The sequence below is a fragment of the Podarcis gaigeae genome, assembly GCF_964106915.1.
Source record: "Podarcis gaigeae genome assembly, chromosome: 6".
Classification (NCBI taxonomy): Eukaryota; Metazoa; Chordata; class Lepidosauria; order Squamata; family Lacertidae; genus Podarcis; species Podarcis gaigeae.
In genome coordinates this window covers 13,407,578-13,421,514 of record NC_139682.1, presented here as the reverse complement: position 1 = coordinate 13,421,514, position 13,937 = coordinate 13,407,578, and the positions used below count along the sequence as shown (strand labels likewise).

Here is a 13,937-nt window from a genome sequence, read left to right as displayed (position 1 = left end):
GAACGAGAGCGCGCTTACCGGACGGCGTAGGGCCTGGGAATCCTCGGCTTGTAGCAACTCTGCCCGACCTTGGCGTCGAGGAGCGGCAGCAGCAGGAGAAGCGCCAGGCGGAGGCAGCCCCCGGCCATGGTCCCGGCTCGACAGCGGATCTTTGCGCCTAGTCCCGCTCCGTCGAACGAAAGCTGCGCCCCGGCGGGCCAGACGGCTGCTGCGGATGGCAGTGGGAGCCGGAAACGCGCGGGGCCGGTTGGGTGGAGGAGCTGCGGCAAAGTTCGCGCCTTATAACCCGCTTCGGCGCCGCCCCGGCGCGGGAAGAGCGACTGGTTCGCCCAGGGTTACGAAAGGAGGGGTTGGCCATCTGATAAGAGCGGCCGTCGAGGGAGGCAGGAAGAGTTAAACGCCGCCGCCCTCGGGAGGTTCACCTGCGCATCTCGGGACTTTCATCACCGCCAGACGCACCATCAAATCACGGCTGGCATCAGCTCAGGCATGCCCGCGGTTTGCAGGGGGTTGGGCTAGATGAACCGCGGGGTCCCTCCCAAGTCTGCAACTTGGCAAGTTTACGAAACAAACACACACAAACCCGGAATGCCCAAGCGCCTCTCCAGTGCAGACCATGGTTTCGAGCCATGGGCACATTGTATAGTGCGGTGCGCACTGCTGCCTTTGAAAAACTCTGATTCCAGGAAGGCCGGGCCGTGACGTCTGGGATTTGCTTTGTTTTTCGCAGCACGGCTCGCTGCGTGTTAATTTACCCGCACGTCCCTCTGGATCTAAACACCCGACAATGGGCATCTTTGATCCTGGCAAGTGCCTGGGAGGCGAGGGGGAGCAATAGAAAACAGAGACAGCTGCCTACGCACCATGCATTTAAAGCGCGCGCACACGCCCCGGTACAGTAATCCTGAGAACTGTAGTTAAAGGGGCCAAGAATCGCTTCCCAGAGACGGGTAAGGTGTGGCTCCCATCATTTGCGGTGTGTGTTTCTTTTAAATATATGCCGCCTATGCGGGGGGCGGGGATTGCTGCTGGAGGCGTTTGGTGATTTAGTTTATGTATTTCCGGAGCATTAACAACAGTGCTAAATTTATCAATCCACCCTGGGCCAAGCAGTGAATCAAAGCATTCTTCTGCAAATGCCCTTGCAGCACAGAACCCATCTGTGTCAGGCATCCAGAGTTTGTGTGGCCGATAATTGACAAATGCCCTCATGTTTCCTTAGTACATAGAATTGTAGAGTTGGAAGGGGTTCCAAGGGTCATCTAGTCCAACCCCCTGCAATGCAGGGATATTTTTGCCCATGCTGCCAACTACCGTTGTTTGCTGTGTGTTCATTTCTGCTTTACTACACTAAAGGGTATATATGATGCCGAAAGGAATGCGTTTTCATGTTACGTTTCATTTGGAGAGCCAGGTGTAAATGGTTTAATCAGTCCAAGGCCTGGTGATTTGGGAACATCTTTGCCTGATGCCTGAAGATAAGCAATGGGGAGCCACCACGGAAAAGGCCGGTTCACGTGTTGCCACCTTCCAGAGTTCACGTGGAGGCGGCACTCAAATGATGGACGCAGGGTCCAGGTTGGTCCATATGGGGAGAGGCAGTCCTTGGATAGCAGCCCTGGAGTGGGGCTGCTGTAGGAAAGCTGACATTTAAAAGCAGTCAGTTGGGCTAGGTGTGTGTTGAGCTCCTTGGAAGGACTGCGTGAAATAACCGAAAGCTAATCCAAATTCTGCCACAAGAAAACCATATTCTGCAGCCTCTATACAATTGTAGGTAACATGCACCTAATTTTCCCTATAATTAAGTCAGCGTAGAGTCTGGAATTGTACAGTTGGAAGGGATCCCAAGGATCATCTAGTCCAACCCCCTGCAGTGCAGGAATATGCAGCTGCCCCGTACAGGGATCAAACCTGCAACCTTCGCATTATCAGCACCACGCTCTAACCAACTGAGCTATCCTGGCCTCAGCATCCAGCAGCATTTACTATTTTCATTATTTAATTTTGAGTTGTCTGTTGAACCATTATGACTAACCCAGTCAGGTTCTGTCCAGTGCAACATGTTTATTAAACAGAGTTTTTATTGCAAACACATAGTTGTTGTTGTTGTTTAGTCGTGTCTGACTCTTCGTGACCCCATGGACCAGAGAACACCAGGCACCTCTGTCCTCCACTGCCTCCCGCAGTTTGGTCAAAACACATAGTACAGACCTGCAAATACAGACCTGCAAATATAGAGTCCTTCCAAAGGATGTGCTTACGTGTGTGTTTATACAGACCTGCTATGTATTCGGAAGACCCTAGAACTTAACTCTACTAAATTTATTTTCAGATGATAATACAGACTTGGAAGATGAACCCATCCTCATATGATATTTATTGGTAGCTGCACATATTGCCACATTGCTGACTTACTGCCACATTGGAGATGGATCTTGAAGAGGCTGATTGAAGGATGTGGGAGAGGAACTTAAATGCAGATTAGGTCTAGCTAGAGGAAATACACAGAGATGTGTTTGTGAGAGTCTGGCGGAACTTTATTGCTTATGCAAATATTTCAGAGAACAAAGGGAAAGTCCCTGCTGTGTTTGCCAGTATATAGCTTTGTAAAAGGTTGGTTTTTCAGTTTTTCAGTTGCTGCATGTATCAGAAAAAAAATTCTGTGATGTCTGTGTCTTGCATTTTTTTTTTCTGACTGTGTTGGTCTTGGTCTAGATCTTGTAATGCCCTTTTTGTTTTTTATGGGTTACATAAGTTACACAAGTTAATATAATTACAGACTTGCAGCAAGAGTCCTCCTAGTGCCTGAGGATGTCCGATACATGTTTGGTACACACGTGAGGGTGCAAAACGTGCCCTTTTTAATTTTCAACATCATCATGAGTGTACAAATTTTGTTACTAGTTACAGTTTGTAAAAATTTTAAAAAATAGCACACTGAAAAAAAGAAGACCATGGACTATATTTTTATATCAGTAGCACAGGCCTCTAGCTATTTCCACTCCATTCCCATCTCTGGGATGTTTCAACAGAAAAACACTGTCCCTAAGTTTGTCACTTAAAACAAGAGCACCGGCCTCTTATTCACTGACATCTACCTTTGGAGGTGCATATAGCTACAATGGCACGTCTGCAGCAACTCACAGAATAGGGAAAGGCTGTAGAGCACCTTGTACACAGAAGAGGGAAAGGTTAAAGCAGGGGGCAGCAACTTCTTTGGGCCTGGGGGCACATTTGGAATCTTGATAAAGTGCCATCGGTGCCCATGGGGCATGGCACGACACAAAAATGGCCACCCCTTTGAAAAGTGCAGGAAGGGGAGCCATGGTGCAGGCCTTTCACCATCCCCAATCAATTTATTTTTTTTAAAGGCACCTACATTAGCCATCATGGGACGTGGGTGGCACTGTGGTCTAAACCACAGAGCCTCTTGGGCTTGCTGATCAGAAGGTCGGCAGTTTGAATTCCCATGATGGGGTGAGCTCCCGTTGCTCGGTCCCTGCTCCTGCCAACCTAGCAGTTCAAAAGCACGTCTAAGTGCAAGTAGATAAATAGGTACCACTCTGGTGGGAAGGTAAACGGTGTTTCCGTGAGCTGCTCTGGTTCGCCAGAAGTGGCTTAGTCGTGCTGGCCACATGATCCGGAGGCTGTCTGCGGACAAACGCTGGCTCCCTTGGCCTATAGAGCGAGATGAGCACACAACCCCAGAGTCGTCCGCAACTGGACCTAATGGTCAGGGGTACCTTTACCTTAGCCATCGCCACACTCACTCAGGGTGTCCTTTGCACCTTTCAGGACAGAAGGAAGGGAGGGAGGGAGGGCGGGTGTCCAGTCCTAGGACCCCATGAAATGTGGGCATGTTTAAGGGGGCATGTTCAATGTCATAAAGACTGAGCTAGTGCAAACAGGAGATGAGTGGCAAGAGCGAACAGGCTCTCATCGAGGGAGTTTTAAAGGAATATTTTCAGAGATGTTTTGTGGGCGCTGCAAGAGGCACCATGTTGCCACCTTCCAAATTAGAGGGTGTTGGGACAAGCCAGGTTCAAATCCCCACTTGCGCATGAAGCTCACTGGGCAACTTGAGGCTGGTCACATTTTCCTCAGCCTCGTCTCCCTCACAGAATTGTTGTTGAGCAATTCCCCCCAGTAGTGAGCATTCCTGAAGGAATTATCCCCATATGTGGAAAAAACAGATTTCCTATTTAAAAACATGTATCTCAGACACAGTAAACGGTTCAGTAGCCAAAAATCCTATATTATCTTGCTTATAATTCTGCAACTGGTCTGCTCCCAACTGCTGCACAATTTCTCTTCAACCCTGAAAAAAGGAGAGCACGGACTTGTATTCACCAATACTTAGCTGTGACTCGACGGGCAATGAGACTCAAGCTGTGTCCCATTGGTTTTAATGGGGCTTTGAAATGAAATGTGATACTGAATGCACAGTAGCAAGCAACCCGTATAATGGGCTGTGTTTAAACTGAATGCATAGATTTCCCTGGGCTGTGCATCTCCAGTATGCCAATGCTACACACAGTCTGGGATGCCATGCTTGCAGAACCTGAATGCAAGGATCAGGGATATTAGCCTCGTTCTGAGGTTCTCCAGGGAACAGAATTAAGTATCAGTGAGAGGAGCTGGAAATCAAGGGCTACATGGTCATACACAACCTTCCAGAGGCCACGTGCAAGTGGTGGTTGGGGCCAGAGTCAAAAGTGGCCGGAGCAACAGAGGCAACTCTTGCAATGCGCAGCAAGGAAGGGCGCCAAGTAAGCCTGCATTGAAGGCAACTAGTAATGACAGGCTGTGCCCCCTTCCCTGCTATGCTCTCCCCCCTTCAGCTCTTCCCAAACTCTGCGTCCAGAAATCGAGGCAATGTGATTTAAACTAGGCACTGGATGCATGGAAACACCATTAAAGTACTTTGCATATTTTGCAGGTCCAGCATTTTGCTTAACACACAGACTCAGCCTGCTTTAGCCAAATGGGGATCCATATGTCACATACACCGCAAAGTCCTTTTCACCTACATCATCGTAACCGAGGAAAGCTTCCAAGCAAAAAGAAATAAATGCCGTTTCTCTCTCCGTGTGTGCAATCAACAGAGTTTCCTTTGCTGCAGAAGTTATATGCAAACAAGCAGCCTGATCTTTGCGAATACTTCACCATTAGCATGCGTTGCCAAATATATAGATAGATCTTTCCCTTTCATGAGAAGAAGGAGGGAAATCTTGCTGGGAGATACCTTTCGTTTCAAAATCAGGAGTGCAAATAATAAGGGGTCTGTGATCCATTGCAGAATTCAAGAAAGTATGACGTCTCCATAAGCACAGTCCTCTTCCACAGCCAGGTTATAGTGCCCTCCGCTGCCTCCTTTATAGGCGCTCGTAACAATTCTGAGCCAGCCCTTCTCACCCTGCAAGATGAGAGGAAACTGCATTAGTCATGGGCTCAAGTGACTTTTCTCCTGCTGCTGCTGCCACCCTGGAGACCCTCACCCAACAAACACTGACTGTGTACAAGTTGGAACGAATAAGGGCAATTGTCCTGGATCTGCCCCAGAGCATGCAGGAAGGGGTGATGCAGGATTAGGCAAACTGTGGCTCTCTGGGTGTTGTTGGGATGCCCATCAGCCCCAGCCATCAAGGATGATGGGAGTTGTGATCCAACAGCTTTTGGAAAGCCACACCTTTTCAATCCCTGATGCAGTGGGATATTTGGATGTTGCATGCAAGGTATGGCACGACAGACACACAACTATTTATTTACCTGCCAGAGAGAAGGAAGGAAAAGGTGGGCTTAAGTCCCAAAATCCACCCCCCAAAATGGCCTGGCCTATTGCTAAAACACCAATGCCTCTGGCTTGCCAGGCATCACACCATTTCCTGATCCCTAAATGGACACAGTCCATTGGGGTTTTTATCAGCTCTGGTGGTCTTGCACCCAAACACTCTGGCAAGTGATCCTGCGGCATTCAGAAGATTCTCACACGTAGGGGCAGGTGCAGATTTCTGGACCAAACTCCAAGTGCTTAAACAGTAGTTGCAAAACACATCCCCGATCTTTGTACACCTACACAGAGTTGTGCAGCTCTTGGGGCCTGCCAGAAAGCTGTAATCAAACATGAAGGGCTGAATTCCTTCCTATTAGAGCAGGAGTGGTGAATATTTGGCCCTCTGGATGTTGTACACACAAACACACACACACACACACACACACACACATGTCTCTTTTATGGCTGCTCTGTGCTTCCTACCCATGGCTCTCCCCAAGAGTTCCGGACGATCCAGAATTCAGTTCCATTTTCTACACCCCAGCCAGCAATGGAGATTATGTGGTTTATCATGGGTTGGGCGTTGTATTCTTTATAAATTCCTCCAGTGTATGCTTCCAGCTTCGAAGTCGCCATGATCCCACAGCTGTTTTAAAGAATACAGAACAATGACATCAAAGCAGCCTTAAGATGCTACTGATAAGTTGAAACTTTCAACGTCCACTCTAGATAGCACCGCAAAAGTCACAACCTGATACAAGAGCTTCAAGCTTTATCTCATGAGCAAAACCCAGCCAGTTGGGCAGGGTATAAATAATAAAATTATTATTAATAATAATATTAAATAGAAAGCTGCTGCGGCAAGGAGCAGAGGTTACTTTAACTTGCCCCTTGGTAGGTTGGAGCCATAATCGCCATAATCCTTCTGCCAGTGAAACAAACAAGCTTTGTAAGTAATATCAAAGCTGTTACCCAGTGCATCCCAAAGTCAGTTTCCACCTTTACCATCCCTTCTAGGAGGACAAAACTTATTGTCCTCTTAGCTAGTCACCTGCTGCCACATAATCAACAAATTGAGGCATTCCTAAGGCCACTAAATCAATTGGACAATGTACTGAATCAATGGACAAATTACTTGGTCCAATCACTTGACAAATCACTGTATCAAATCAACTGGTCACACCCATCCCCTAAATTTAAAGCACACACAATCTTGGGAGTGGTAGTTTACTCTTCGCAGGGCTACAATTCACAGCACCCTTAATGAACTACAGTTCCCAGAATTCTTTGGGGGCAAGTCCTATGCTTTAATTGTATGGGGTGGATGTGCCGGTCTCTTCTGAAGCGTAACGAAAGTTCTCAATTCTCAAATGGCACTGGCTTAATAAAGTATAACATAAACATGGCAAATTCGAAAACCAGATAAACAGAGCCACCAGTCTTTCTTGAACCACTGCAATAGGCTATTTGAAATAACTGCAATTATTTGCATGCTTTCATGTGTTACTACCTAGACACTGGCTACAAAGGTTTAGCTTCTGTACCTGACGGGTCCATTCGCATAGACTTCTGCCATGATTTTCTCTCGCCCACTGACACTTCCATAATCTCCAACTTTCCACAACGTGTAATTCTTTAGTGCATGGCATTGACCAAAAGTGATGCATGTCCCACATTGGTTAAACTTCTTGCATTCTGAAAAATGAACAGGCACATTTAACTGAAAGAAACTTTCCTTTTATCCAGTGGCTATAAACAATGAAATGAAGGGTGGACTCGAACGTAGTGCTCAGTGAACATTCCATCACCGTAATGAGTTCTCCTTACACAATGGAGCATGCCCCCTTCTCCTCCCCGCCACCACGCACCCCAAAATCTGTACTAGGAATCATCCCCCCAATGTCCTGGAGCAGATTTGGGGAGGGCACAGGGTAAGCGCAATGGACGACAGGGAAGGAAGTCTTATTTCACAAGCAGAAATCTGTGCACCAACAATTTGCATTAGCTGAAGACAGCCCTAGGTTTCACCATATCCCCTTGACACACTGCTTGCGAGAAAAGGGGAAATGTGTAAAAAAACAAAAACAAAACCCAAACAGGCGCATCTTTTGATGCTGTGCTTTTTGACCAAGTTGCAGACTAGAATAGATTGGAGGAGATAGCTGGTGGGGAGTTTGGGGGGGGGGGCATGTTGAGAGAGAAAAACACTTTTGAAGATAGGAGAATTCCACCGTATAGCTAGAATTAGTCTTACCCAATATTTCTGGAGTGTGGAGCTTCTTTGGGTCTACTGACTAAAGAGGAAGGAGCCCAAGGTTGGAAAGTACAGTCATACCTTGGATTACAGACACTTCAGGTCGCACATTTTTGGGTTGTGCATGGCGCCGAACCCGGAAGTACAGGAACGGGTTACTTCCGGGTTTCAATGCTCATGAAGAGGAGGAGTTTGGATTTGATATCCCACTTTATCACTACCCGAAGGAGTCTCAAAACAGCTAACATTCTCCTTTCCCCTCCTCTCCCACAACAAACACTCTGTGAGGTGAGTGAGGCTGAGAGACTTCAGAGAAGTGTGACTGGCCCAAAGTCACCCAGCAGCTGCATGTGGAGGAGTGGAGACGCGAACCCGGTTCCCCAGATTACGTGACTACCGCTCTTAACCACTACACCACACTGGCTCTCATGCGCAGAAGCACCAAATCGCAACCCGTGCGTGCGCAGACACGGTGCTGCGGGTTGCAAATGTGCCTCCCGCATGGATCACATTCGCAACCCGAGTGTCCACTGTACAGAGAAGCAGGGAAGGGAATAGGCTGAAATAATTACAACTTGCACTTTGGGAGGGGACGGGATTGATAGCAGAAAACAGGGGCAGACTCTTTGTTTTCCTGATCCCTTTCCTATCTAAAAAAAGAAAATGAAAAAAAGAAATTGTCCAGAAGCAAGCACCTTCCTTCCTTCCTTCCTTCCTTCCTTCCTTCCTCTTTCTTTCTTTCTTTCTTTCTTTCTTTCTTTCTTTCTTTCTTTCTTTCTTTCTTTCTTTCTTTCTTTCTTTCTTCCTTCCTTCCTTCCTTCCTTCCTTCCTTCCTTCCTTCCTTCCTTCCTTCCTTCCTTCCTTTCTTTCATATATATATTTCTACTGTGTCAGACCAACACGGCTACCTACCTGATCCTTTCCTATCTGTGACACCCTCCCAGTTTCTTTGCTAATCCTTATCTCCACCCAGACCCTTGGTTCTTTTTAAGTGCTAATGGCTTTGGGATACACTGTAAGAAAAGCCACCAATAAATATAATAAATGAATGAATACTACTAGAGATTACTAGAGATAAGGGGGGAAGGGGCAATTGCATTTACTCAATAGGAGAACAAGGATAGGAAGGGAAGGCCATAAACTGCCTTGCTGCACAGGCTATCTGCTTGAATAAAAGCACATTGTAACTGCCGAGAGAAATCTGCTTTAAAAAAAGGAGAATATGGTACTAACCAATCCATCTCTCTCCAGACTTTGTTTCCCTCTGATGAAGTGTGATTACACCACAGACTGTCCCTTTCTCTTTCTGCCTCTCCTCCTCCTACTTTTATTAAATGCATTTTCTTCTCCCTGCCATCCTTCCTCCTCTTTCTCATGTGATTAGCTTTGGTGATGGAAGCACAAATGCTGAAATTTATTTTTATCCTTCTGGTCTTGCATGTGTCTTCTTGTACACAGAGGGCTGTACCCAAAGGTGAGTTCTATTTAGAGGAGACCCACTAAGATCTATTAATTTCAATGGGTCTACTCTTGAGTATTCACAAGGAGACAGAAGAGGCTTCCTTCCTCCATACGGACACATCCCCAGTTATTTTGTACCTTAGTGTGGGTTTTAATCATAACCTTCATCTTGCAATCTCAGCTGACAGGCAGGTTAGAAATATTATAGATTAGATAGACCAGTGATTCTCAAAGGATGTGGCAGTAAGATTCAAGGACACTCAAATTTTTGAACATTTCAGTGCAGTATAGTATAATAAAGTATCAGAACATATATTTAATTTGCAGAATATGGGTAGATATCTTTTCAAAATTGACTATTCTTCCACAGTTTCACACGACATATTGTTGTTAACAGGCATATTGTTCTGACAAATATGAAAGATTAGGAAAGAGAGCAGCTTATTTGTGCTGATGAGGAGATGAAAGTTTGCTTGTTTCAAGCCAGACCTAAGATAAATGAGATGACCTGGCAAAACCTTTCATTAAGGTACATATGTAAGAGGCTCGTTTGTAATTATATTTTGGGAATGATTCATGTTCTTATGTAGCTGTATTGTTTTATACTTTCTGGATGTCCCATGATACCAGAACCATGTTCTACAGTTATAAATCAAGCACTGCTAGGAGTTTTTTGTTCTGTTTTCCAGCGTACAGTGGAAACTTGGCTCCCGAGCGCCTTGGGAGCCAAACATTCCACCTCCTGAAAGTTCTTTGGAAGCCAAATGTCTGGTGCTGCTTATGCGGCTTCCGATTGGCTGCAGGAAGCTCCTGCAGCCAATTGGAAGCCATGCCTTGGTTCCCAAACTGTTTTGTTAGTCAAACAGACTCCCGGAATGGATTAAGTTCAGGAACCAAGGTTTGGATGAATTAAGTTCAGGAACCAAAATTTGACGTGGCGCAAACAATTTTTTATTCTGAAAGTGTGGCCCAGAGATAAAAGTTTGAGAACCCCTGAGCTAGAGAAACAGGTAAGATAAACTCACTTTGATCTTTAGCTTGGTAGTTGTTGCAGGTCTCATCTGGGATGCCGTGCTCATTAGCATACTTCCATACTGCATTGTGGTCTCCCCCATGACAGCTGCCGGCATCGGCGCAGTCGAGAACATGCTGGACTGACAGGTATGCAGAGGGCCAAGCAGCTTTCCTCTTTATGTTGATGCGATCTGGGGGGTGACAAACCAGCAATTGGTGGAAGACAGCTTTTATTAAGAAAAAAAAATCAACTACCTTTTATCAAATTTAAAGAATAAACACATTAGCAATGTTTGGATCTTCCCACTCCCACTGTAGCGGAACTCAAACATAACCCGTTGATACAAATTACAAAAGAAACAAAGGACACTTGGTTACATTAAAAAAAAAAAAAAACATCATTCCACACTTCCCCATGAGTTTCTGGTGGTTTGTAAGCGTGTTCCTTTTTTTAAAAAAAGCGCATGTAACAAAATTAAACCAGCTGTTGGAAAAACCCTTAAATGCCTTGTGTCATCTTCTTCTTTAATGCACCTCGCTAGTCTATTTCTCCATTAATATTAAGCCCCAAACATATAGAAACTGAAGATCAAAGAGGTTTGTATTCAGAGATCTCCAGTATTTAACCACTACCAGGCATAACGCCATCATGAGTAAGACAAGTTTTTTGGGCTTGGGAGCACCTAAGTTTTGCAGCTTGCTGTGGGCAACGAAGAATACTCTTTCGGCGGGGGGGCGGGGACTGGCGGGGGGGAAGCCTACTGTGAAGGTGCACACTGGGGAACCCAGATATACTCAGTATATATAGGGACCTGCAGCATTCTATAGTTCAGAGAACATTTTAAGTTGACAGCTCCAACAGGCCTGCAACAAAACGTTGCAGCCTGGAATGTTTATCCTCAAAGTTCCAGCCAGTCAGCTATGGCTGCCCTCCAGAATATTCCATTCAATTCCCCTTCCCAGGTTTTTCTGCTTAATTTCCCTTCCCCGACTTGGGTGTCCTCCATGAGTTTTGGACTGCAACACCCATCATCCCTCATCATCGTCAGATATGCTGATTGAAGGCATAGTCAAAAACAGTGGAAAATATTTGGAAGGTACCAAGCTGGGGAAGGCTGATTTATAGAGGGGGGGGGGCATTTTTGACTGCCTCATTGTGGTTTGCAGAAGCAGAACAAACCACAGTTCCTCGTTGAGACACAGCATTGCGCCAGTGATCATGGTTTGTTTTTTCCACACACTATCAAGGAGGAGACAAACATATCAGTAGGGGGAATGCATGGTAAACCGTTAACTAGGTTACCAATTAACCATTAACCTGGATTAAATAAATGGGATGGGGGTTTAATATGGGCTGGCTTTCCGATGACAGCAACGTCACGTGGATGTTGCACAATACTTGATTGCTCCAAACACCATGATAGATGGTCACGTGAAAGCACCCTCTCTGTACTGGATTTGGGAACGGATAAAGGATGCCCACCAGATGCATTGCCAACCATCCCACACATCTCCATACCTGCAAAGGCACTGGTGCTGCCATGAGCCCAACACGACCCACAGTACTGTGGGATGTGCTGGTTGCGTGTGGTGCTCACATAGTTGACTCCATTTATGTTTCTCCAGTCCCAGCTCTTGGGTAGTTTTGAGATCTCCATGTTTTCATAGGGACGAGGGTAGGTTCTGTTGGAGAATGGGGAGAGGACAGAAGAAAGCAAGTGACTGTTTCCCCCCCCCCTTTATCGGATAAGAGATGACAAGAAAATCCTTCACTGCTTTGTCATGATTCCCTCCAACTTTCTGCTGGGCAGTCACACGGCAGCTGCTAGCAGCAAACTTCCTCAAAAGAGACACACTAACCTGTCTCAAGCACTTAATGCAGCCTCTTGCCATCTCCTTATGGGAGCAACAGCATTAAGAAATAAACCCTGGAGCAGTGACGTGAGAGCTGCAGGGTGGAATTTAAGATACAACTCCCAGGTTTTGCAGCTGGAACATGGGAAGCTGTCAGGCCATCTAGCCCTGTCTGCACAGACTGGCAGCAGCTCTCCAGAGGGTCAGGCAGGAGTCAGTTTCCCAGCCCTACCTTGAGATGCTGGGAATTGGAACCCGGGACCCTCTGTCTGCAAAGCAGATAATCTATGGTCCTTCCCCAAAGTTAGGGATCTAAGAAGAGACCCACCAAATTGAAAGCAAGCCCCCCCGCAAACATGCATTATTGTGTAGCCTGCCCAGGCATTTAAATTTTAATTTATTTCCCACTTTTCCTCCAAAGAGCTCAAGGTGGCCCCCATGGCTCTCCCTCTCTCCATTTTATCCTCACGACAACCCTGTGAGGCAGCTCTGCTGGAGACTGTGCTTGGACCCAGCAAGATTCTCCCAAGTACTAGTTGGACACACTTAACCCCTACACCAGTGGTTCCCAATTAGCTAAGGACGACAGACCCCTCGTTTTTCAAAAGCCAAGCCATGGACCCCCTACTTTTGAAAATTTGGATATTGCTATTGTATTTTTTGTTATGTTAATGGTGCTGCAGACTCTCTGAGTGGGTGACGTGGACTACCTGGGGTCTGCGGACCACAAATTGGGAAGTACTGCCCTAAGCCACATCTCCTGTCTGTTAAAGCCACAGACAGGCTGCAGAACCAGAAGACCGCAGGACCTCCGTGGAAAGAAAATAGGACAAATTCATGGAGGCTATTTGCTTGGCTCTACACGTGACAGCGATATGCTGCCTGCAGGATCAGAGACAGCTGAGAAACCACCACCCCGCAATTCTTTATTTAAGGCCTGACGAAGTAAGGACGCTCCAAGGCGCGTTTGGCGTCCTGCTGCGCCCTCAAGCGCCGCAACAGCGTCTCCAAATCGAGCCAGCGCCTCTCCAAGCCGGCAGGATGGAGATCCGGGTTCGGAAGACGACTGGGCGCTGGGCGCCTTACCTGATCCCCGGAGGTCTCTTCGCCATCGGCTTGTGGCAGCTCTGCCCCTCCTGGAAGTAGACGCCGGCTGCGGACGCCGCGCACAGGAGGGCGCCCGCGGCGAGCGCCAGGAGGAGGAGGCGCCCAGGCGGGGTCATCGTCGCCGGACTCCTGGGTCCTTCTGGGGAGAGGAGCCTAGAGGTGGCAGCTGCTGCTGCTGCTGCTCGTGCTGTCCCTGCGGTCGCCGGGTCTCAATCTGCGCCGGCAATTTCGAAAGGGGAAGTTTTTGAGGCAAGGCTGCGCAAATCAGAGCAGGAGGCGGAGGCAGCAGGCCGTCCCCTGCGGGAGGGCAGCCTTCGGGCGACTCCCCCGACGGGGTGGGAGGGAGAAGGGGAGCGTGACTAGCCGCCCGGGAGAAGCAGCTGCCCCGCTCCCCCCCGGAGGGTCCCCGCAGGGGGCATGGTGGGCGCAGGAGCCGCCCTGCCCTCCGCCTGCGGGAAGCCACACCCTCCAGTT

At 47.4% G+C, this 13,937-nt stretch overlaps 1 protein-coding gene and 1 long non-coding RNA gene across 2 annotated transcripts; one reads left to right on the top strand and one right to left on the bottom strand.

Moving 5' to 3' along the window:
• The first annotated feature begins 1,056 nt into the window (after positions 1 to 1,056).
• On the top strand, positions 1,057 to 2,920 carry LOC310847240. The gene is made up of 2 exons (XR_014565713.1): positions 1,057 to 2,102; positions 2,224 to 2,920. It is a non-coding gene; the product is annotated as an uncharacterized lncRNA (long non-coding RNA).
• Positions 2,839 to 13,828, bottom strand: CTSZ (cathepsin Z). Its single transcript, XM_083744699.1, has 6 exons — positions 13,443 to 13,828; positions 12,022 to 12,185; positions 10,514 to 10,693; positions 7,318 to 7,468; positions 6,257 to 6,419; positions 2,839 to 5,416 (listed from the first exon to the last, which is right to left on the bottom strand). Exons 1-6 carry the CDS (start codon positions 13,577 to 13,579, stop codon positions 5,303 to 5,305), a joined length of 909 nt encoding a protein of 302 aa, XP_083600825.1. The 5' UTR covers positions 13,580 to 13,828; the 3' UTR covers positions 2,839 to 5,302.
• Between the last annotated feature and the right edge of the window lie 109 nt (positions 13,829 to 13,937).